The sequence below is a fragment of the Haliotis rubra genome, unplaced genomic scaffold, assembly GCF_003918875.1.
Source record: "Haliotis rubra isolate DU_JTF1 unplaced genomic scaffold, ASM391887v1 Scf108, whole genome shotgun sequence".
NCBI lineage: Eukaryota > Metazoa > Mollusca > Gastropoda > Lepetellida > Haliotidae > Haliotis > Haliotis rubra.
The window spans coordinates 1,442,354-1,466,880 of NW_025764981.1; the positions used below are offsets into that span (position 1 = coordinate 1,442,354).

At 43.3% G+C, this 24,527-nt stretch overlaps 1 protein-coding gene across 1 annotated transcript; it reads left to right on the top strand.

Annotated features, from left to right (window-relative positions):
• The first annotated feature begins 383 nt into the window (after positions 1-383).
• On the top strand, positions 384-8,737 carry LOC124281210 (tubulin alpha-3 chain-like). The gene is made up of 3 exons (XM_046717234.1): positions 384-512; positions 4,881-5,103; positions 6,791-8,737. The coding sequence occupies exons 1-3, from the start codon at positions 510-512 to the stop codon at positions 7,915-7,917; spliced, it is 1,353 nt and encodes a 450-aa protein (XP_046573190.1). The 5' UTR covers positions 384-509; the 3' UTR covers positions 7,918-8,737.
• The last annotated feature ends 15,790 nt before the right edge of the window (positions 8,738-24,527 follow it).

The window sequence follows — 24,527 nt, forward strand, 5'->3', positions numbered from 1 at the left end:
CTGAAAGAACCAAAACCATTTACACCTGTACTATGTTTACCAGCAACACTGCTTTCCCACTACAAATCGGCAGACGTGCATGACCCCGAGTGTTTTCTGCTGGCACATTGTACATAACATCAGCCGCCGCTGAATTAACTCTTCACACCAGCATGCACGGCATGTGTTTGCACTGGCGTTAGAGTATATTTAACTAAAGGCCTGCCCACGACAACAGCAGGTTAAAAAGGCGACAACATTTTGAACAACACACTCCTAAGCCAAGAAACACTTGCCACCTGTGGCCAATAATGCGTTCTGCGAGTGTACCAGCTAACATCCAATCAAAACACTCGTTACATTTAGCCCGCGGTGACCTACTTTTGAGATGTATAAAACTTGACGTCTATGGCTAGGCGTTCATTTTCGTCAGACCTGCCGACTCACTGTAGATCTTTATGTCTGTGTGAGAACAGGATTTCTGCAACGGTTTAAATACCCACTCCAAGGATTTCTCTTTAAACTGCAATATGGTGAGTAACGACTTAAGTCCAATGGGTATTTTGCTCACTGTCTCCTAAAGATATACTCTGGATTTATGCAAGTAATATCATCAGTATAATTTATTGAAGAAGAATGTTGCAGTGTCACAATTAGATATCTATTGATCGTTGATGATCAAAACGGATGACAATGTTTTACATTAGGAATGTCTTTTCAATTTCAGTACATGGTATACTTGTATTTGAAAACATTTCACAGTTTTTGCAATAATGTATGTCAAAGCATCAACGTCCTAAGGGACCCCCGCCTGGCGATGTCAGAGACTCGAAATTTCCCGGATGAACAGAAATCATTATTTTAAATTTTTGTGTTTACGCCTACTCTCGTTTATTGCATTTAGAGTAAGTTTTGGATTCTGTCAAAATTCAAAGGTATCAACAGGTATTTAAATTCGTTGTGATGTCTCAAGATAATTTATGCACATATATTCCATTCTGCATTTATCACGATATTATTCATTTCTTAAATGTATAATTTCTAAAAAAAACAATTCTGCCGGGTTTTTTCATTGGTTAAATATCGATGTGGTAATGTTAATATACCCATTTATGACGTCACCGCATAAGCAACATAGAATATACGTTCAGTGATGGTTACGGCGTTTGTGGTGTCATTGTCCCAAGATGCATCAGTGAAAGACGTTTCCCAATGTTGTACCGTTGATGCCTTGTGTGGTTGAATGAATATGCGCGGAACTCAACGATTCCAATGACGAATGAGGGGCACGGATGGCCCAGTCGTTTAGAGCTGCGCAATTAGATACATCCGGAGTTATGTCCCTTCAATGTGTTTGCGGATCGTGATCGTGGTTTCGAATCCCGGTTCGTGCTGATCAGTTTAAAGGTAGGCCAGCACCATATCCGTGTGTTGCAGAGTTGGGGCACCCCCTTGGGGCACCCCCAGAAACCTGTGCCCCTAGGTTTGTCAGCGCAATACCCAAGCTTGTGGGGTTCAGAGACCAGAACCATGAGTTGTCTATCCCATGCCAAATGTGTTATTTGAGTAAAGTACTGTTGGAAGCCAAGTGTTGAACAATATCAATCACTATAACGCATTTTGTACGCTTTTGTGCACAAAACGTTACTATATTTGGAGTAACCTACTACAGAGCCTCTACCAAAGATGTTATGATGATGATGATGATGATGATGATGATGATGATGATAATGATGATGATGATTTGGAGATGTAACGTGCGCTTTCCGAAATAATGCGTATTTGCACACGTTCCTGCCAGGCCATTTACAGGTTACATGATAGCCCTGTATTCCTATACAACTGGCTCTCGCGAGATCTCGCCCCAAACGTTACTCACAGTGAAGTGACAGTCGTCTGCTTTTCTCTTTATATGAGAATAAATGATCAATAGTTGACTTCAACTATGGTAGTGGTCTGTTCACGAGGCTGTAAAATGGCTGAATTGTCGAATACCTAATAACTGCAGGAATAACTGTTCCGTCAAACAATCACAGTGGCACTGATGTAAATATCATCCGGTACATTGATGTTTCTGTTCAGTCGAGATAGTAATCATTTTTTTTTTGTATCATACGATTGCTTTATTTCTGATCTGTAGAACATATTGCGATTTGTCCGCCTAGCGGAAGAACGATGTCAGACTGAGCACAATCACCTGACCCGTTACGAAGATCGATCTGTCTACTTCGAATTAATATCCCTGGCTTACATAAATATACTGACGAGCAAAAGATCGTATACACCAATGTTTAACGATGGATATATAGGGAAGAAACAAGAGCCAGTTATTCTATGGGGTTGTATTTGATATTGGCACCACAGTTGTGTTTTGAGCCTTAGTGAGAGAGTTTAGTTTTACCCCGGTTTTAGCAATATTCCAGCAATATCACGGCGGGGGACACCACAAATGAGTTATATTGTATCCATGAGGGGATTCGAACCCGGATCTTCGGCGTGACGAGCCAACGCTTTAACCACTAGGCTACCGTCCCTTATACTCTGGTAATAATTTACCTCTCAGCTTAGAGTGTCTGTTGCTTCTGTTCTACAGTCTACCACAGACACACCATTGATGATAGTTTGCAGGTATAATAGTGCCATAACATAAGAGGGCTTCGGTACTCACAACTTTGCTGCTTGAACGAACATGATACCCCACAGACCCCTTTTGGGCCTTAGGTCAGCATTATGCCGGCGACCGTTATCCGCCTTAAGTTATGAGGTCTGTAATTTTGGGGTCAAATAGAATTTTTAAGTGTATACTTTCTTCAGCCTGGTGGTTTATATTCGTAATCCTTTTAAACAAATGTTGAAGCATGCTGTTGCACATTACGCGAGTGTTTGCCTGTTGTGGTCATCAAATATTCATCAAGCCCCATCCATCCATTGTCAGAACCTGTCGTCTCAAGCACTCCACAGAACTAGTTGCACTGCATTGCAGATTTCACGATTTATGGTTACCATGGCAACCTGCAGTCGTAACTGGTGGCACCAGACTGTATTCGGTTATTGGTTAAAAGACTCTTCAGCAACACGTCCCCTAACACCAGAACACGGAATTTCAGACACAAGAATAACGTTATCCCCCCCGACCCCCATCCACCGATAAATCAGTTCAGGGAGGTGTCCTCGACATGTATTGTTCCATCAGTTAATTATGACGCCTGTAAACAAACTACGAATCTGTTCGGGAGAGCGTGGAGCTAGTGTTGGATCGATACTGAGAGAAGCGATCGCTCTGTGCTCCTGGTTGTGGACTGAACGTATTTAATCCATGTAGTGTGAGTCCAGTGTGTGTGTTAGTGAGTGAGGTGGGTTTAACGCCGCTTTGAACAGTACTTCTGTTACATAACGCTGTGTACCCGTGAAAATGCGGGTTAGAGTTTGTCTTCAGCAACCAGTGCTTGTCGTAAGAGGCGACGAACTGGATCAGGTAGTCAGACCGTACTCAGCAATATTCCAGTTATATAGCGGCAGTCTGTAAATAATCGTGTGCGGATCAGACAATCCAGTGATCAACATCATGAGCATCGATCTACGCAATTGGGATACGATGACATGTGTCAACCAAGTCAGCGAGCCTGACCACCCGATCCCGTTAGTCCCCTCTTACGACAAGCATGGGTTGCTGAAGATCAACTGTAACCCGGATCTTCCCTTGTAAATATTTGACACTTCAAGGAAGTAATGAGTGAATGACTGTTTCACGCCTCTTGTAGCAATATTCCAGCAATATGACGATGAATGACGCCAGAAAAATGGCTGAATATACTGTAACATGGGAATCGAACCCGGATGTTCGGCGTAACGGGCGGAGGCGTTATCCACTTATCGCTCCGATAATCTTGAATGAATTAAGGAGGGGATATTATAAACGCAGTTGGGGACGTACAGATTATTTTTAATAATCCTTTCTAATTTATTTTGACAATATGATAGGAATAAGGAAATATCGATTTTGAAAGTTAAAACAGATTTGATCGGCCGTGCAGAATGGATAGCGAGTAAGGGATGAGATGAGATGTGACTATATTTGATTATATGTCCGCGGCACTAATGACAAAGGGAAGGGGAAAAGTGATAGTAATTACTTAATAACCATAATTCTGAACAGTTCTACACTTCGCAGCCAGCAGAAATAAATAATTAAAAGAATATTTCTATAACGTAATAACCAACCACCACAGGCAGCCAAACATGTCACCATGACCCGGAGATGTTTTGTCTGCACTATTCAGCTATATGGCGGCGGTCTGTGTGACTGAGTTCAGTTAAGCCGCTTTTAGCAATATTCCAGCAATATAATATCACGGCGGGGGACACCAGAAATGGGCTTCACGGATTGGATCCACGTTGGGAATCGAACCCGGTACTTCGGCGTGACGAGCGAACGCTTTAACCACAAGGCTACCCTACAATATCTGACAATATTCGTCAATATTCAATTGATCACTGGATTGTCTGGTCCTGACTCCATTGTTTACAGACCGCCGCCATATAGCTGGAATATTGTTGAGTGCGGCGTAAAACAACAACCAAAACCAAAAGCTTGATCACCCTATCCCGTCAGTCGCCACTTATGGATTGTTGAAGATCAATTCTAACCACAGATGAGAACGCGTGGGTCTGATGAATTACTTTTACACTGAATCCACTTAAAGATAACACCGCTTCGAATTTTGGTTTGACAGCAGAATAAAATACCTCATCACTTAACACGCCTAGATATAAGCATTTGCATATTCTACGCAGATACGCAGCTTATCTTGTGCTTTTTGTTCCATATTCAGTTGTTCGCTAGGTGATGAGTTTAATTTGGCTGGCAAATATGTTCTAAAAATTGAAATATTTGTTTTCAGCGTGAATGTATCAGCGTCCATATCGGCCAGGCTGGAGTCCAGATCGGCAATGCATGCTGGGAGTTGTACTGTCTGGAGCACGGCATCCAGCCTGATGGTCAAATGCCCGCGGACAAGACCATCGGGGGTGTGGACGACTCCTTCAACACCTTCTTCAGCGAGACGGGGTCGGGGAAACACGTGCCCAGGGCAGTGTTTGTTGACCTGGAACCCACAGTTGTAGGTTAGTTGTAGCGAAGTTTTAGAGAATTCTGTATCTTTGGTATCTGGCGTGATTGTCGAAAGCGCTGTCTCCTCTTAATGGAAGTAAGGAAAACGCACTTCATCACACACAGAGACACAGAAAGATAGACACACACACACAAACACACACTCTCTCTCTCTCTCTCTCTCTCTCTCTCTCTCTCTCTCTCTCTCTCTGTTAGACACACACACAGAGGAACAGACACACCTACAGACACAATTACATGGACACGCAAATACAGAGAGAAAGACTGACACGCATACACACACATGCGCAGAGACAGACAGCCACATACACACAGAGAGAGTGAGAGAGAGAGAGGCAATTAGACACACACACACCAACACGCACACAGAGTTGTTCTACACTGTCAGTGAAACACACATTTGAGAAGGGTACGCCGGGATCCAGTAAGACATAGAAGACACACCGATGCCATGATTTCACAAAGTTTTCTTAAACCTGAACAGGCTACGCAGATAACATCTCAACAAGCTCACGCTCTATTTTATATCTGAATTATTAATGCCTAAAATGCGTCATTGAGATTTAAGTTCTTTTAGCTTACATAACGAGCACACCACAAAACGATGCCAGCAGACGAGATTTGTAGGGTCTGTGACGCCATATTGGATTTTCGCTTCATATCGATCACAATGGCCCCTAATTGTTTCGGTTTGAGGACATTGCTTCGGTGATCCCTCACGATATCAGTTGCGCTTCAGACCACACAGGGCTGAAATGATTGATATTAGAAGAGGTGTTCTCTCAAAGTGAGATATTCCCTGAGGCGAGGTCGAGATGTGTTTCGGGCACCCACTAAATGAACAACAGTCATGTAATTACGTGTCCATTCATGATTATTTCAACGGTCCTTAACAGTCTTAACGACCGCAACCTTTCTAATTTGATAAGTGAATATTTACTTTGGGAAAGGAAGCTATGCTTGGTCCATAAAGTATTCCTTTGTGACGGTGCTGTATCGAACCTGTTCCAAAGATGGAAGTTATATACTCTTGCTAGAGTGTTGGGGAGTCTCCTCTGAATCGGTATTAACAGTGTGTCGATTCACACACCAAGTAGAAGAAGGATTTCTACTTGACGAATAACGGCCTATGTTTAATTCATTTCCAGCTATCTTATATTCAGTATAAGTTATCTTTAAAATGATTGCAAATGTCAGTAATTTCTAACGGCTTGCCATATTGGCACAAGATATAAATCAATATTATCAAACAAGATAATTTCAGGTAACACAGGTAGTTGTAATAAATTGTGACCAGTGCCACAAACGGGGTGACATGAAAAATACACTTGCCAAAACAATACCCAATATATAATATCCACCCCCATCCCCATGCCCACCTACCCACCAACACCTAATTTGTATCTCACGTGACTAGACCTTTCTCTTCGTCTGAGATCCGCTATTCGCTGTGCAGATCGTGTCCCTTTGGCACGCCTCGAACCTAAGAATGTGCGGTTTCCTCCCGATGATGTTTTGAGGTTTTTCAGTACAACACCCGTGAGTTGCCGAACAGAGACTTAGTTCAACAGATATTTCATACTTTCACATATTAACTACCTAAATTGCAGATATAAATGTGAAAAAGCAGTTTTTTAGAATTTTCGGCAGTACTTTAGTGACATGGTTTGTGTATTTCAGATGAGGTCCGTACCGGCACCTACCGCCAGCTGTTCCACCCCGAGCAGCTCATTACCGGCAAGGAGGACGCCGCCAACAACTACGCCCGTGGCCACTACACCATCGGCAAAGAGATCGTAGACCTAGTCCTTGACCGTATCAGGAAGTTGGCTGACCAGTGCACTGGACTCCAGGGCTTCCTGCTGTTCCACAGCTTCGGTGGCGGCACCGGCTCCGGCTTCACGTCTCTGTTGATGGAGAGACTGTCCGTCGACTACGGCAAGAAGTCCAAGTTAGAGTTTTCTGTCTACCCCGCTCCCCAGATCTCTACTGCAGTCGTGGAGCCCTACAACTCCATCCTGACCACCCACACCACCCTGGAACACTCCGACTGCGCCTTTATGGTCGACAACGAGGCTATATACGACATCTGCCGCCGTAACCTTGACATTGAACGTCCTTCCTACACCAACTTGAACCGCCTAATTGGTCAGATCGTCAGCTCCATCACTGCCTCTCTCCGTTTCGACGGTGCCCTGAACGTGGATCTGACCGAGTTCCAGACCAACTTGGTGCCCTACCCACGTATCCACTTCCCTCTGGCTACCTATGCCCCAGTTATCTCCGCCGAGAAGGCCTACCATGAGCAACTGTCTGTGCCCGAAATTACTAATGCTTGTTTCGAGCCCGCGAACCAGATGGTGAAATGTGACCCACGTCACGGCAAATACATGGCTTGCTGTCTATTGTACAGAGGTGATGTTGTCCCCAAGGACGTCAACGCTGCCATAGCCACCATCAAGACCAAAAGAAGCATCCAGTTCGTCGACTGGTGCCCTACTGGGTTCAAGGTTGGCATCAACTACCAGCCTCCAACAGTTGTCCCCGGAGGTGACCTGGCCAAGGTCCAGAGAGCCGTCTGCATGTTGAGCAACACCACCGCCATCGCCGAGGCCTGGGCTCGTCTTGACCACAAGTTCGATCTGATGTACGCCAAGCGTGCCTTCGTCCACTGGTACGTGGGTGAGGGTATGGAAGAGGGAGAGTTCTCCGAGGCCCGTGAGGACTTGGCTGCCCTGGAGAAGGACTACGAGGAGGTTGGAGTCGACTCCATGGAAGGAGAAGCAGAAGGAGGGGATGAATATTAATTGTTGGAAAAGGTTGTGACGTATACATTCTTCCATATTGCAATGCCGGGTAGTCCACAGTATACGTCCGGTTAACCCAAATGTAGGTCAATCATTCCTCAATCATCCAGTGTATTGCGTTTCCATTCGATTATGATACACCCGCGAAGATCCGGGTTAGAATTGATCTTCAGTGACCCATGCTTGTCGCATGTGACGACTAACGGGGTAGGGTTGTCAGGCTGGCTGACGTGGTTGACACATGTCATCGCATCCCATTTGCGTAGATCGATATATACCTTGGACCAATTCACCGTGTTGGTTTAACCTAATGTTTCACTTTAAACGACACTATATATAAACGTTCAACTAAACAGCTCAGCTTGAGCTCTACAATGCTCTACAGCTCAACCTGAGCTCTACAATGCTCTACAGCTCAACTCTACAATGAGTTAAACAAGAAACGGTGTCAGCAGTTCTCGTCTCAGTTTTTAGGTGTCGTCACAGATTCAACCGGAAGGTAGGCATTGGAGGTTCCCTCCAAAATCTTCCAGCTTGAACATCGTTTGTAACAGTGTGCGAAATGTACGCTGGTCCTGTGGTCCCTGGATAGTGAAAATTCATCAGGACCACTAAATGATAAATTTGCAGTGGTCCTGGGTGCCAGGGATTTTGTATTGAACGTTAAGTTATCTACAAATGTTAGCTTGGACCAGTGAAGTACAGACAGGACCACTAATTATTGTCCACTCAGTGGTCCTCTAGTGGGAAAGTTTGAAAGTTTTCTATCCGTGTTGCTATAGTCTTGTGAGTTGTTTAAATACACGCACTGCTGGCTCGATGAGACTTTTTTGTATTTAGTGAATGGAGGCTTACTCCGCTTTTAACAGTAAACCACTTGTATCACGTGACAACCTGACGTAGGAGGAAATCCTGACGCGATGCATGCCTCAGGTTATAACACTTGTAAAACACACGAGCACGGTTCAATCTATGTGTTTTGTCAGATTATTTATCAAAACAAATGTTCTAGATTTAGTTTTTTTTTTTTATAGTGTTGCGATAATCACATTTACTGTAGGGTATACGTTACGATCACTCTTCCACTATACTCGGAACCTGGATGCTTTAGTTCGAGACATCAGTATGGCTTCGGGTATACGCGATGATTGGGGCGATTTTTGACCTCCCTTGGCTGGCTCCGCATTCTCACAGTAGCCAATCAGCTAAGCCGCCGTTACAACCGAGCTTGCCAGTGTCAACAAAGATTGCGGTCGCAGTTGCAAAGGTTTGTTCGCAGTGCCACTCAGATTTTTGGGGAAATAATAAAGACAAATTCACAGATCTGAAACTTTAAAAAGAATATATGAAAGAACTCCTTCTACTTCTTTCAGAGTACCTCTGCATCAATTGTGTTGCCAAGTTTAAACGGTTAGATAATTTAAGACGCGAAAGTGAGTAGTGATTGGTACGCTCAACTTCCCAGCGTAGACACCTGATTGGATAAAAAAAACAGCAAAGGGAGGTAATAAAATCATCGCCCCAAGCCGTGGATGCATCCAGGGTATAGTGGGGGGTGATCGTAACGTATACCCTGGAGATTATCGAGGATGGTATTATCCCGTAAAGTGCGCTATTGAGGAGCATAACGTCTCCTTTAGTTACAGGATTATATTCATTTCAGGCTTTGCTTCGAGACTTGGGCGGTGGGCTGGCGCAATGGTTAAAGCGTTCGCTCGTCACGCCGAAGGCCCGGGTTCGATTCCCCACATGGGTACAATGTGTGAAGCCCATTTCTGGTGTCCCCCGCCGTGATATTTCTTAAACATTGCTGAACGCTCATGTCAGTCACTGGATTATCTGGCATACTTTGTTGGTTGTTGTTTAACGCCGCATTCAGCAATATTCCTTCTGTCTGTAATAAATAATCGATTCTTGACCAGACAAGCACTTTGGATACGATGACATGTGTCAACCAGGTCAGCGACCAAGCGACCCTGCTCACCTCTTACGACAAGCATGGGTTGCTGAACACCAATTCTAACCCCGTCCACAACGGTGCTTCCGTGGTGCTTGAGGGTTCATGAGTGCAAATGGTATTGCTTCTTAAACACTAAGAACATAAACGTCCATCCCATCATGTGTCATGCAAAACGGGCCTGAAACCGCGGATGTTTAATTCTTGGACCGTTATAGGACGCACCAGTCCTACAATAATAATAGAGTTCCCTAAAGGGATTCCTGGTCCTTTCAGCAACCTGCCGCCAAAGGGGACCAAACGGATCGGTGATTAGGTTCGCTCACTTCTTTGACTATCATAGTATCCCATGCTTGGATCGATGGTCAAGATGTTATGATTCAATCATTACATATCGTTCTAATATAGGTAATATTTGCCATTTGTGGAACATTTAGTGCCTCAAAAAGGTCATAGTCTTGTCAGTATAAGAGATACTGGATCGCATATTATGTTACTTTCACATGTGCCTCTCCAGAGAATCGGTATGTAAGTGCAGTGTGGCAGAAGTTCTGCGATAGATGCGCTGCTGAAGACATCACTAATGAACAGAAAATATCTTCGTGTATCAAAGTTGTCAAGGCGTGTAATTATGGCCAGGCTGGTTCTAAGTTCATATATAGACTTTCAGCTAAAGTAATAGTTATGAAAACACAAGATTACATGATTCCTTTTGACGTAGTCTGACGTTGCAGTTAGAGAGGTTAAGTTGTTTGTTGGTGAAGGCAACGTAGTGGTGATTTCATTCAAGAATGAAATGCTGTTCGTTTGGAACCTCCGGCAAATACGACCACCTCAAAACAAAGCGTCTATATTTCGTGTTTTTGTGGTAAATATTTTATTGTATATCGACAGTGAAGGAATTCAAAAAGGAATGAAATCCTTACAAACCACATATCCGTTTTCACAAGACAGCGCAATTAGCAAAAGTGTTCAAAGCGTCCGTACAATCTTTAGTTATTGGAAGGAACCGAGCCGTTGGTACTTTTCCAACAGGATGAGCGCTCATAAGCGAGGCTTAGTCTACCCTACAAATAGTTACTGCTATTCCTGCGACTACTACTACTACGACTATTACTACTACTACTACTGCTGCTGCTGCTGTTACTACTACTACTACTACTACTACTACTACTACAACTACTACTACTACAACTACTGCTCCTACTACTTCTGCTGCTGCTGCTGCTGCTACTACTTCTACTGCTACTACTACTACTGCTACTGCTACTACTACTACTACTACTGCTACTACTACTGCTACTGCTACTACTACTGCTACTACTACTGCTACTACTACTGCTGTTGCTACTACTGCTACTTCTACTGCTGTGTTAGAATTGGTCTTCAGCAACTAATACTTGTAAGATACGACTAATGGGGGTGGGATGGGGGTGGTGGAGGGTTTGGGGTCAGACTCGCTGACTTGATGATTGTCAGTGTTTCCAAATTGCTCATTAGTTTGATGCTCATGTTATCATTCACTAGATTATCACATGATTATTTACAGACCGCTGCCATAAAACTGGAAAATCGCTGAGTACGGCGTTAAACACCAAACAAACAAAATAACACTACAAAACTACAGCTTTTTCGATCGCAGCCTGGTTTGTTCTTGACCTGAGGTTAATCTATGATACAAAGATAAATCAAGAAAAGCTTGCATTCATGTTCTCTAATCACGCTGGAAGGTTCGGAGTTCACTGTGTAGAGTTGCGTTCCTTGGGATTGCCAGGATCCAATGGTGGGGTTCGAATCCCAGTGTCGCCCTGTTTCTTAAACTTGGTTTTTCAGCACCATTACTGTGATTTAGGTTACAAAAACCTGTACCACTTTGTGTTTCTCTCCTACATGAGACTTTCACGTTAGACATAAGAAAAACGGTTCAGCCTTGTCACTGTGACAGAGTATACTCCTCGGGGCCGTATCGTGTCAATACGTGTTGCTGTGTATCGCTCATGTGATAACTGTTATCTACAGGCTAGGTGTGGGATCCGTGAAAGTTCCAGAACTAAACACGTGAGCTGTGTTTACACATTTATCTCTGTGTCCACATGTGTCCAGTGTTCAAGAACGAGGTCTGTTTGTATAGCCAAGGCTATATAAGTTACCGTCAATCACGTTGTTTTTAATATGAAACATTCTTTCAATGGCAACTTCAAGTAAACTATTGCCCATTTAAGTGATAGCCAGGGCCAAGGCTTGTATGTCTTATGTCAAATGTAAACACCAGCTTCAATAGGTCAGTGGGTCTGTGTATACTGACAATGTGATAAGGAGTTAAAGAACACGTGCTTTATGCTTATGTCACTCTGACTGCGCACTTTTGTGAAACTGTAACCGAATTGTATGCGCTCTTGTGGCATTTTGAGTACTTGTATCTCTTAGTATCTCCGTGTCCCCTCAATGACGAATGCAGCTATTAGGGGTGGGTATTGCAGAGAATTTTCATATTGCGATGCGAAAGTATATATTGCGATGTAAAAAAATACTTATCGTGAAGTTAATGCTTGACTTGTAAGGCAAAAACACAACAAAATCACTATGCTTGATTAAGCTTTGACAAAAACTTATAATTATGACAAAAAAATAATATTTGTCACAAATGAAACAAGGAAAAGAACAATTTAGCATCAAGACAGTGGCTGCTAGTTTGAACTACTTTCTCTAGTCTCAAAAAAGCCCTGAGATTTTAGACAAGAACATGACCTGGTCAGGACATATCAGAGATCACTGGTCGTTAATGAGTAAATATTTAAAACATTCAGATTTAAAATATTGCGAAGCACTTGAACAGATATTAACAACACAACTTCAAACCGAACTTAACTTACGTGTGTTACGAAGTTTTCCGAATGCATTTGAAATAACGGTTTTCGATCAGCGTATCGCAATACGTATCGATTTCATGTCTGAACCGGTAAATACCGGTAAACCGGTTACATTGCGAAGCCCTAGTAGCTATTCAGTCATCTCTTTAATAAAGTCTAGTCCGCCTTTACTGCAACCTTGTTCGCCTGTAGTGCAGCTTATACGCCTTTAGTGTAGCTTCATCCGCCTTTGATGCAGCATCGTCAGCCTTTAATGCAGCCTTAGTCGCCTTAAATGCACTATTCATTCCGCCTTAAATGCAATCTAGTTCGCCTTTAATGCAGCCTAGTCCCCCATTACAACAGCATAGTCCACCTTAATACAGTCAGACCCGTGAAGATCCGGGGTAGAATAGGTCTTCAGCAACCCATGCTTGCCACAAAAGGCGACTATGCTTGTCGTAAGAGGCGACTAACGGGATCGGGTGGTCAGGCTCGCTGACTTGGTTGGCACATGTCATTGGTTCCCAATTGCGCAGATCGATGCTCATGCTGTTGATCACTGTATTGTCTGGTCCAGACTCGATGATTTACAGACCGCCGCCATATAGCTGGAATATTGCTGAGTGCGGCGTAAAACTAAACTCAATCACTCACGTATACAGTCCACTCAGCCTTCAATGCTGCCTGGTCTGCCTGTATTGCAGCTTTATCCGCCTTTGATCCAGCATAGTGCCCCTTTAAAGGTCACATGCAACGTAAAACACAACTTTGCAGATTCTGATACCTTTCGGTATGGACATACCGAAACAAATCGTCAAAAATGCAAATTCAACTTATAAAGTTGAAAAATAACGCGATGAAAAAAAACGCGCGAAATCGGAGTTCAAACGTTTCACTAATTTTCCCCAGACCTTTCTGGGGAAAACGGGTTTCAACAGCTGCATGACTGCGCTCATAGAACGTGCGCAAGTAAATAGGTTCGCGCAGCTTGGAAGCGGGTTGTCGGGTGAATACTCGGTGAAGGCTTTGGTGTGAGCTATTTTTCTAATGTTTTGTTGATATCTCACAGGCGCGAGCTTTTTATATGTTATGACAGTAAATTAACTGTTTATATAATTTCATTTGTCTATTTCACCACACGTTCTTCTTACCGAGACACTTTCTCAGTTCGATACTTAAAAGCAATGTCATTATTTAGCGTTGACAGAATTTCTAACTGTGATATAGATAAGTCGTTGTCACAGACAAAACTCAATGTCTTGTTTTATTGACACCTGTGTGTCTGCCTGCCTGTCTGCTAATGACAATATTCAATACACAGCTGCTATCACTGACCACGTGCAATTTGAACTTAACACCAATCAGGCTATACACCATAAACAAAATGCATTGATTTATGGCCCGAGTTCGGTCTCTGTCATATTATGTAATTACACAGACAGGCAAGTGTGATACTTGAACACATGACATGTTATGATGTCTGTTGATTGCAAAATGTTATACACACAAAATGAGCATGTATTTACAAAACCCAACATCTCTATATATATGTACACACAATTAGCCGTGAAGGCATCTGCAAATGAACCAGCCGTTACACTTGAGTGCACACCCACCCGCTCTGACTGGGTTCGGTATCCCGGCTGCTTCGTTTCTTGGGAAGTAAACCGAAGTACACAATTTTGCACTTTCGATTTGCGATTGTACGCTTATAATTTTGTTTATATATTTTTCCGTAACCAGCAATGTATATTATATGTCATGAATAAGTGATAATTGTGTTTTAATTATGTTTGATTTTTGGGTTGCATGTGACCTTTAATACAGCCTTATTCGCTTTCAGTACACCTTTAGTCCGCCTTTAATACAGCCTTATTCGCTTTCAGTACACCTTTAGTCCGCCTTTAATACAGCCTTATTAGCTATAATGCATTCTCATGAGCCTTTAATACAGTCAAGTCCGTCCTCAATGAAGTCTGGCCCGCATTTTTTCTCGTCCGCCTTTAACGTAGTCAGGTCCGCCTATAATGAAGTCCAGTCCGCCTTCAACGCAGTCAGCCTTTGTGCAGGTTTATCTGCCTTGAAATGTTCAATCTCACTTTAAAGTTCCGAACACAGGGGCGTGTTACGCTTAGAAACAGCGTTAGAAAGACATATAGGTATATCGACCCTACCCTAGTACTATCCTTTTATATAGTACTAGGGTAGGGTCTATATACCTATATGTCTTTCTAACGCTGTTTCTAAGCATGAGGGCGGTGGGGTAGCCTAGTGGTTAAGGCGTTCGCTCGTCACGCCGAAGACCCGGGTTCGATTCCCCACATGGGTACAATGTGTTAAGCCCATTTCTGGTGTCCCCCGCCGCGATATTGCTGGAATATTGCTAAAAGCGGCGTAAAACCAAACTCACTCACTCACTCAATTCTAAGCATGACACGCCCCTGTGGTTCCGGAGGGCCTCTTCAGCAGCTTCCCTGTGTATCGATCCCCGAGCTTTACATCTATTTGTTCTGCGTCGTTCTGTCTCAAATGTTTCCAAATACAGTAACACTTCAGCAAACACACCTTGGACGCAATCGACAGGAAAGCCACCATTTTCGACCGCCATTTTGTGTGAAGTTTTCGTTCTTTATTGTTGACCCAGCTCAGTAGGTTGTGCATATCATCAGGAAGTTTTCCTCTTTCACTTTTGTGCCGGGAATTTTAATAGTTTACGTAATGATTTACAACAACCAGGGATAATCTACATCGTTATATAGTCTCCCTGCAACAACCAATTATCATCTTTTAGCTCTCTCATCTGCGCCGACCCTCAGACAAATTCGTGAAAATGATGAACAATAAAACCTCGTTTATCCAAGCGATACTAGCTGTTCGAATGAAATAACCCGAACTTACAAATCCTGGATTAATGAATGACCTGTGAAGGGTTACAGGGTCGGATACAGCTTTTTGAGAAAGGGAGTGGGGGTGGGGGTTTGCACACTCTTAAAAAATGGGGATGTATGCGCATGTGGAAACTTCCGGCATACCGGGAGCTACGTTTTTTGTGTCGAATCCCAATTTGGTCAGTTAATGTTTATTGGTTTGCCAGCCCCATGATGTGCCCGTTGGTTTCACCGAAGAGAAGTGGTTAACGTCCGCGTTACTTCCGGACTTCCTCCCACACTGAGCTAACACGCCGTCTTTTAACATTCCTAACTACTCGTGTCATTCCGGCAAGCCGGATGGCGTCTCGTACTCCTCCCGTGGCCATATCTTTACGACTGGGCCCTGTCTAAGCGCAAAAGGCATGGAGATGAAAACAGTCTAGTACTATTTTCAAGGAAAGATAACTCTGAATTTCCACACATGGCTCCCAGTATATCCTATATACCGTGGGCAAAACAGCAATACAGTCATTCCCTTTGTAAATATGTTTCAGTGTTTAAAGTTGCTGATCTTTTAGCTCAAATGTTATGTTTAAAGTGTGCATTGGATAGTTAAGCGAAGTTTCAAAGTTCAACGGTGCCGCCATTTTCATGCTTCGACATGCGTTTTACTACGCGCGATTTGATTGGTTTGCCACGATTCTTGGCAATAATGGCGTACGATAGGGGTACGAGTCTTCTTGCAGGTTACGGAAAGAGGCGAGTAGTTACGATTGCGTCTTTTAACTGGAACACTCTTCATTGCAGCGTCAAACCTTCTCTAATGGGATCGTGTGTCAACCAGGTCGCTGACTTGGTTGACACATGTCATCGTATCCCAGTTGCGTAGATTGATGCTCATGCTGTTGATCACTGGGTGTCAGACTCAATTATTTACAGACCGCCGCCATGTAGCTGGAATATTGCTGAGTGCGGCGTAAAACAACAAATAAACGTAGAAAGATTGAGAGAAATCTCAGGCTGATTGAAAGACTCACTCACTCACTCCAGCATTTCTTGATTAAGACATACGTTACCAAGTTAATACAGTCAAATATTGTTTTATCAACCTGGATAACAGTAAATGAGACATTTAGCAGAATATTTTACACCTAGCCCCGTTAGTTACTTCAAACATCCCACAGACCGGTTTAATAGGGCACAGATAACTGTAAGTCTCTCGTAGATAGCGTCACGTGTCCGCCCCGTTGACACAGCTATAGATAAAGCCTTGACGCCATGTCTAACATTCCCAGTTGGATGAGTCAGCCCTTGGACAGAGAGAGTGAATGAGTGAGTTTAGTTTTACGACGCTTTTAGCAATATTCATGACACAAGATGGGATGGACGTTTATGTTCTTAGTGTTTAAGAAGCAATATCATTTGCACTCAAGCACCCTCAAGCACCACGGAAGCACCATTGTTGGCGTGGTTATCAGTCAATCTTTATTCATACTGAAGGCCACAGGCCCATAGTATACAAGAACATAGTACACAATATTATAGAAGAGAATAATATAGTCACATCACAATATGTCATATCACATCAAAATGTATCACATCATAAAACATCGCATTACACATACTTTGTCGTATCACATCATATCATAACACACCATATTACATCATATCATACCATGTATCATACCATATCATATAATATCGCACCCCATCATACCATATCATATCAAATAATAATATGAGTACATGCAGCCTATGAATTATTATGTTTATTTCTTAGAGACAATGCTTGATAGATAAAGGTTGACAACTTACGGACAAGAACATTGTCATCAGTACTCATTAACAAAGAAAATTTCACCCTATCGGGATATACAAAATAATATGTTGGGACATTTTTTTTTCTTAACTCACAATAGAATTGGCAAAGTAAGAGGAAGTGATATTCATCTTCTACACAATTAAGATCACAAAATGTACACATTCTATTTTCTCTCTCTATTTTATGATATCTCCCTGTTTCGATTGCCAAGTCATGTGAGGAACACCTAAACAGAGCAAAAGCCTTTCGAAATGTCTTGATATTTAGTGAAAACATATAATTCTCTCTGTATATATGGGATTTAAACATTCTATAATAGAAACATTTACTTGACAATGACAGTGCTACTATAAGTTCAGCAACCCATGCTTGTCGTGAGAGGTGAGCAGGGTCGCTGGGTCGCTGACCTGGTTGACACATGTCATCGTATCCAAAGTGCTTGTCTGGTCCAGAATCGATTATTTATTACAGACAGAAGGAATATTGCTGAATGCGGCGTTAAACAACAACCAACAAACTATACCAGATAATCCAGTGACTGACATGAGCGTTCAGCAATGTTTAAGAAATATCACGCGGGGGGGACACCAGAAATGGGCTTCACACATTATACCCGTGTGGGGAATCGAACCCGGGCCTTCGGCGTGACGAGCGAACGCTTTAACCACTAGGCTACCTCACCACCCCTGCACAGAGAGAAAGGACTGAATGACGTACATCTAGGGGCCAAATGGGGATTGGATGAAATTTGCTTGGTCTTGGTTTCTTATATTGGAGCGTTTGTTTGTTGTTTAACACCGCACTCAGCAATATTCCAGCTATATGGCGGCGGTCTGTAAATAATGGCCCAGATAATACAGTGATCAACAGCAAGAGTGAGTGAGTGAGTGAGTTTGGTTTTACGCCGCTTTTAGCAATATTCCAGCTGTATGGCGGCGGTCTGTAAATAATGGCCCAGATAATACAGTGATCAACAGCAAGAGTGAGTGAATGAGTTTGGTTTTACGCCGCTTTTAGCAATATTCCAGCTATATGGCGGCGGTCTGTAAATGATGGCCCAGATAATACAGTGATCAACAGCAAGAGTGAGTGAATGAGTTTGGTTTTACGCCGCTTTTAGCAATATTCCAGCTATATGGCGGCGGTCTGTAAATAATGGCCCAGATAATACAGTGATCAACAGCAAGAGTGAGTGAGTGAGTGAGTTTGGTTTTACGCCGCTTTTAGCAATATTCCAGCTATATGGCGGCGGTCTGTAAATAATGGCCCAGATAATACAGTGATCAACAGCAAGAGTGAGTGAGTGAGTTTGGTTTTACGCCGCTTTTAGCAATATTCCAGCTATATGGCGGCGGTCTGTAAATAATGGCCCAGATAATACAGTGATCAACAGCAAGAGTGAGTGAGTGAGTGAGTTTGGTTTTACGCCGCTTTTAGCAATATTATAGCTATATGGCGACGGTTTGTAAATAATGGCCCAGATAATACAGTGATCAACAGCAAGAGTGAGTGAGTGAGTTTGGTTTTACGCCGCTTTTAGCAATATTCCAGCTATATGGCGGCGGTCTGTAAATAATGGCCCAGATAATACAGTGATCAACAGCAAGAGTGAGTGAGTGAGTGAGTTTGGTTTTACGCCGCTTTTAGCAATATTCCAGCTATATGGCGGCGGTTTGTAAATAATGGCCCAGATAATACAGTGATCAACAGCAAGAGTGAGTGAGTGAGTTTGGTTTTACGCCGCTTTTAGCAATATTCCAGCTATATGGCGGCGGTCTGTAAATAATGGCCCAGATAATACAGTGATCAACAGCAAGAGTGAGTGAATGAGTTTGGTTTTACGCCGCTTTTAGCAATATTCCAGCTATATGGCGGCGGTCTGTAAATAATGGCCCAGATAATACAGTGATCAACAGCAAGAGTGAGTGAGAGAGTTTGGTTTTACGCCGCTTTTAGCAATATTCCAGCTATATGGCGGCGGTCTGTAAATGATGGCCCAGATAATACAGTGATCAACAGCAAGAGTGAGTGAGTGAGTGAGTTTGGTTTTACGCCGCTTTTAGCAATATTCTAGCTATATGGCGACGGTTTGTAAATAATCGCCCAGATAATACAGTGATCAACAGCAAGAGTGAGTGAGTGAGTTTGGTTTTACGCCGCTTTTAGCAATATTCCAGCTATATGGGCGGTCTGTAAATAATGGCCCAGATAATACAGTGATCAACAGCAAGAGTGAGTGAATGAGTTTGGTTTTACGCCGCTTTTAGCAATATTCCAGCTATATGGCGGCGGTTTGTAAATAATGGCCCAGATAATACAGTGATCAACTGCAAGAGTGAGCGAATGAGTTTGGTTTTACGCCGCTTTTAGCAATATTCCAGCTATATGGCGGCGGTCTGCAAATAATGGCCCAGATAATACAGTGATCAACAGCAAGAGTGAGTGAGTGAGTGAGTTTGGTTTTACGCCGCTTTTAGCAATATTCCAGCTATATGGCGGCAGTCTGTAAATAATGGCCCAGATAATACAGTGATCAACAGCAAGAGTGAGTGAGTGAGTTTGGTTTTACGCCGCTTTTAGCAATATTCTAGCTATATGGCGGCGGTCTGTAAATAATGGCCCAGATAATACAGTGATCAACAGCAAGAGTGAGTGAGTGAGTTTGGTTTTACGCCGCTTTTAGCAATATTCCAGCTATATGGCGGCAGTCTGTAAATGATGGCCCAGATAATACAGTGATCAACTGCAAGAGTGAGTGAGTGAGTTTGGTTTTACGCCGCTTTTAGCAATATTCCAGCTATATGGCGGCGGTCTGTAAATGATGGCCCAGATAATACAGTGATCAACAGCAAGAGTGAGTGAGTGAGTGAGTGAGTGAGTTTGGTTTTACGCCGCTTTTAGCAATATTCCAGCTATATGGCGGCGGTCTGTAAATAATGGCCCAGATAATACAGTGATCAACAGCAAGAGTGAGTGAATGAGTTTGGTTTTATGCCGCTTTTAGCAATATTCCAGCTATATGGCGGCGGTCTGCAAATAATGGCCCAGATAATACAGTGATCAACAGCAAGAGTGAGTGAGTGAGTTTGGTTTTACGCCGCTTTTAGCAATATTCCAGCTATATGGCGGCGGTCTGTAAATAATGGCCCAGATAATACAGTGATCAACAGCAAGAGTGAGTGAATGAGTTTGGTTTTACGCCGCTTTTAGCAATATTCCAGCTATATGGCGGCGGTCTGTAAATAATGGCCCAGATAATACAGTGATCAACAGCAAGAGTGAGTGAGTGAGTGAGTTTGGTTTTATGCCGCTTTTAGCAATATTCCAGCTATATGGCGGCGGTCTGTAAATAATGGCCCAAATAATACAGTGATCAACAGCAAGAGTGAGTGAGTGAGTTTGGTTTTACGCCGCTTTTAGCAATATTCCAGCTATATCACGGCGGGGGACACCAGAAATGGGCTTCACACATTGTACCCATGTGGAGAATCGAATCTACGCAAGTGAGGTACGATGACATTTGTCAACCAACCTGACCACCCGATCCCGTTAGTCGCCTCTTACGACAAGCATGGGTTACTGAAGATCAATTCTAACCCGGACCTTCACGGGTGGGCACACATGTAGAATTTGACAATATGTTATAGGTATATTATAGTGGCATGTAAATAATTACACCCAGCAAACAAGTGATTGATATTATAAGCAACCATCCACTCAGTGTACGAATACAAGCATTCATACCAAGTCGTGAGTGTAGATTTACGCCGCTTCTCAATATTCCAGCAATATCACGGCGGGGACACTAGAAATGGGATTCACACATTGTACGCATGTAGGGAATCGAACCAGCGTCTTCAGCGTGACGGGTCAACGCTTTAACCACTAGGCTACCCCACCGCCCATTAAACCAAGTCACCGAGCCTGACCATACGTATGTCCGAGTAGTATAACCAGTACACTCGTGTGACGGTGGGGCGGTGGGGTAGCCTAGTGGTTAAAGCGTCCGCTCGACACGACGAAGGCCCGGGTTCGATTCCCCACATGGGTACAATGTGTGAAGCCCATTTCTGGTGTCCCTTGCCGTGATATTGCTGGAATATTGCTAAAAAGCGGCGTAAAACCATACTCACTCACTCGTGCGACGGTTTATTAGTAAGCCGCAGTTTAACGAGGATGCCCCACTCAGGCACGGTATAACGAATCCTAGCCAACCAGGCCTTGTTTTATCACCTAATGCCGATCGCCAGGCAGGGCATCAAAAAGTACCGCCTGTACTTTTGATGTGTCGCCCCCGGGAATCGAGGCATCGATCTTCCATATGCAGCCGCGTAGCAAGCCAATTTTTTCGTGTAAGCCCGATAGGTTGCAAAGCTTTATATTTAGATAGTATCGAGGGCTTGCCCAACCTTTTTAGCAAAAACCATGTGTAAGCCCGGGCTTTTTTTTAATAATGATAGATACACTCCTGAAATGGGCTCCATCCATAAGATCATTGAGGCGGTGCAACATGAGTGAGTGAATTGGGTTTTACGCCGCTTTTAGCAATATTCCAGCAATATCACGGCGGGGGACACCAGAAGTGGGCTTTACACATTGTACCCATGTGGGGAATCGAACCCGGGTCTTCGGCGTGATGAGCGAACGCTTTAACCACTAGCTACCCCACCGCCCCGGCGCAACATGAGTAGGGATAGTAATGTAAATATATATTTTAACAACGAAAGGCTAATTTGTTAAACATCACGCGGTTGAAAACGAGGAAGTTCACTGGTATTCTGGGCAATTCATCACATTAGCCTATCACGTGTGACAACAGCTTTAATCTTCTTTTGATTTATGACGTACACTTCCTTGTATTTGCGAAACATCTACAAAATGCGCGCTCAAAATATGTATTTATAGTGTAATGAATATTTCAACTCAGTTTCGCTTTGCCGGGAATTTCAGAACTTGTGACCAGCTCGTGTTGTTACGGTACTAGCCGAATAGCGATTCTTGTAGGTTACGGATAGGGCCGAGCGATGACGAATGTTTCTTGTGGATTTAGTAAAGGCTCGAGTGGTAACGATTGGGAATTTTCGGAATTCCAGGTCAGAGCAGGGACACAAAACATAACTTTCTTCGAAGGACACAATCAGACTTGCCCAGTCGCCCTTTATCATAAATCATCCCAAAGGACTCTTCCTTTACGTCAACTGATTAGGGATAACATCGAGTGAGTGAGTGAGTGAGTGAGTGAGTTTTAGGTGTTCCCATCAAAGCGGCAAGTCTTCAAATATAATAACATATGTTATATTTGGGATTACACTTTCTAAGTAAAGTACAAATTCTAGTATTTTGTTGGGTTGAGCCCCATCGGGGCTTCAAGTCGCGATAGCTGAGCGGGTTAGGCGGCTAACTTTGTGTGCTGGCGATTAGGTGCCTGACTCTGAGGGTGTGGGTTCGAATCCCGGATGGGGCTCAACTCAAAAAAGTACTAGAATTTGTACTTTACTAAGAAAGCGTAATCCCAAATATAACATATGTTACATTTGACCACTTTCTAAATGGCATTGTGTAATTATATGCCTGTTGTTTAATCGAATAAGTCCCGATTACAGGGGTCGTGAGACCGCCGAGGATCCGATAGGGGTAGGGGGATGGAGTGGGCGTCTGCAGGGTCTCAGTATTTAGATCTTGGCGACTATTGTCATCATTCTGTGTGTTTTCGGCTCAGACTGTTAAACTGTCGTGTACACGTTTTCTGCATCATATTTAGTCAGTAAAGACATCGAAAATCAAAATCTAAATTGCGGAATTACGGTCGAGTCCGTAACGAAAACATGGAGACAGCTGGTTCCGCTTTCGTTTCATTGCTGTAGTTCATGTTTTTGAAAATACCAGTCACTGGTCGAATGATTTTGGTGAGATTCTCTCTCGATTACAGCACAGGGGCGTGTCACGCTTAGAAACAGCGTTAGAAAGACATATAGGTATATAGACCCTACCCTAGTACTATATAAAAGGACGGGCGTGTCACGCTTAGAAACAGCGTTAGAAAGACATATAGGTATATAGACCCTACCCTAGTACTATATTAAAGGACCTATGTCTTTCTAACGCTGTTTCTAAGCGTGACACGCCCCTGTGGATTACAGCAGAGTTGCAATTCTCGCTGAAGCTGATGCTCTCATGTGCATTAATCTTTTACGTTGCACCACCCTCATCTTACGTTTACATAATGTTCTCAGCTGTTTTATGCTAAACACTTGTTGAAATTTGTATGTTTGTTGTTTAACGCAGGAATCTTCCAACCATCTGACGGCGGTCTCGACCAGACAATCCAGTGATTGACACCATGAGCATCGATATTAACAATTTGGGTACAATAACACGCATCAACCAAGCCAGCTAGCCTGACTAACAGATCACAGGGGCGTGTCACGCTTAGAAACAGCGTTAGAAAGACATATAGGTATATAGACCCTACCCTAGTTTATATATAGTACTAGGGTAGGGTCTATATAGATGTCTTTCTAACGCTGTTTCTAAGCGTTACACGCCCTGTGAACCCGATACCGTTAGCCGCTTCGTACAAGCATAGGCTGCTGAAGACTAAGACTATGGTCTTCCCTACCACCCCAACTCCCCAACCCCCATCCCCTTCATTCTCTCTCTCTAACTTGTGACCCCACTTTCTCAATAAAGCTGTATCCGCCCTACTGGAATATTGCTAAAAGCGGCGAAAAAACACAAGTGCAGTGCAGAGTTGCGTCCCTTGGTCGTTGGTCTTAGACCGGGGTTCCCGCTCTCATACACCGTGATATACCTGGAACACTGTTTAAAGCAGCTCTACATCAAATTCACTCACTAACTTGACCCGTGAAGATCCGGGTTAGATTAGGTCACAGCAGCAACTCATGCTTGTCGTAAGAGGAAACTATAACGGGATCGGATGGTCAGGCTCGCTGACTTTGTCCACACATGTCATCGTGTCCAATTTGCGTAGATCGATGCTCATACGGTCGATCACTGGATTGTGTGGTCCATTATTTACAGACCGTTGCTATATAGCTGTCATAATGCTAAGTTCGGCGTTAAACAAACAAACACTAACTCCAGCATCG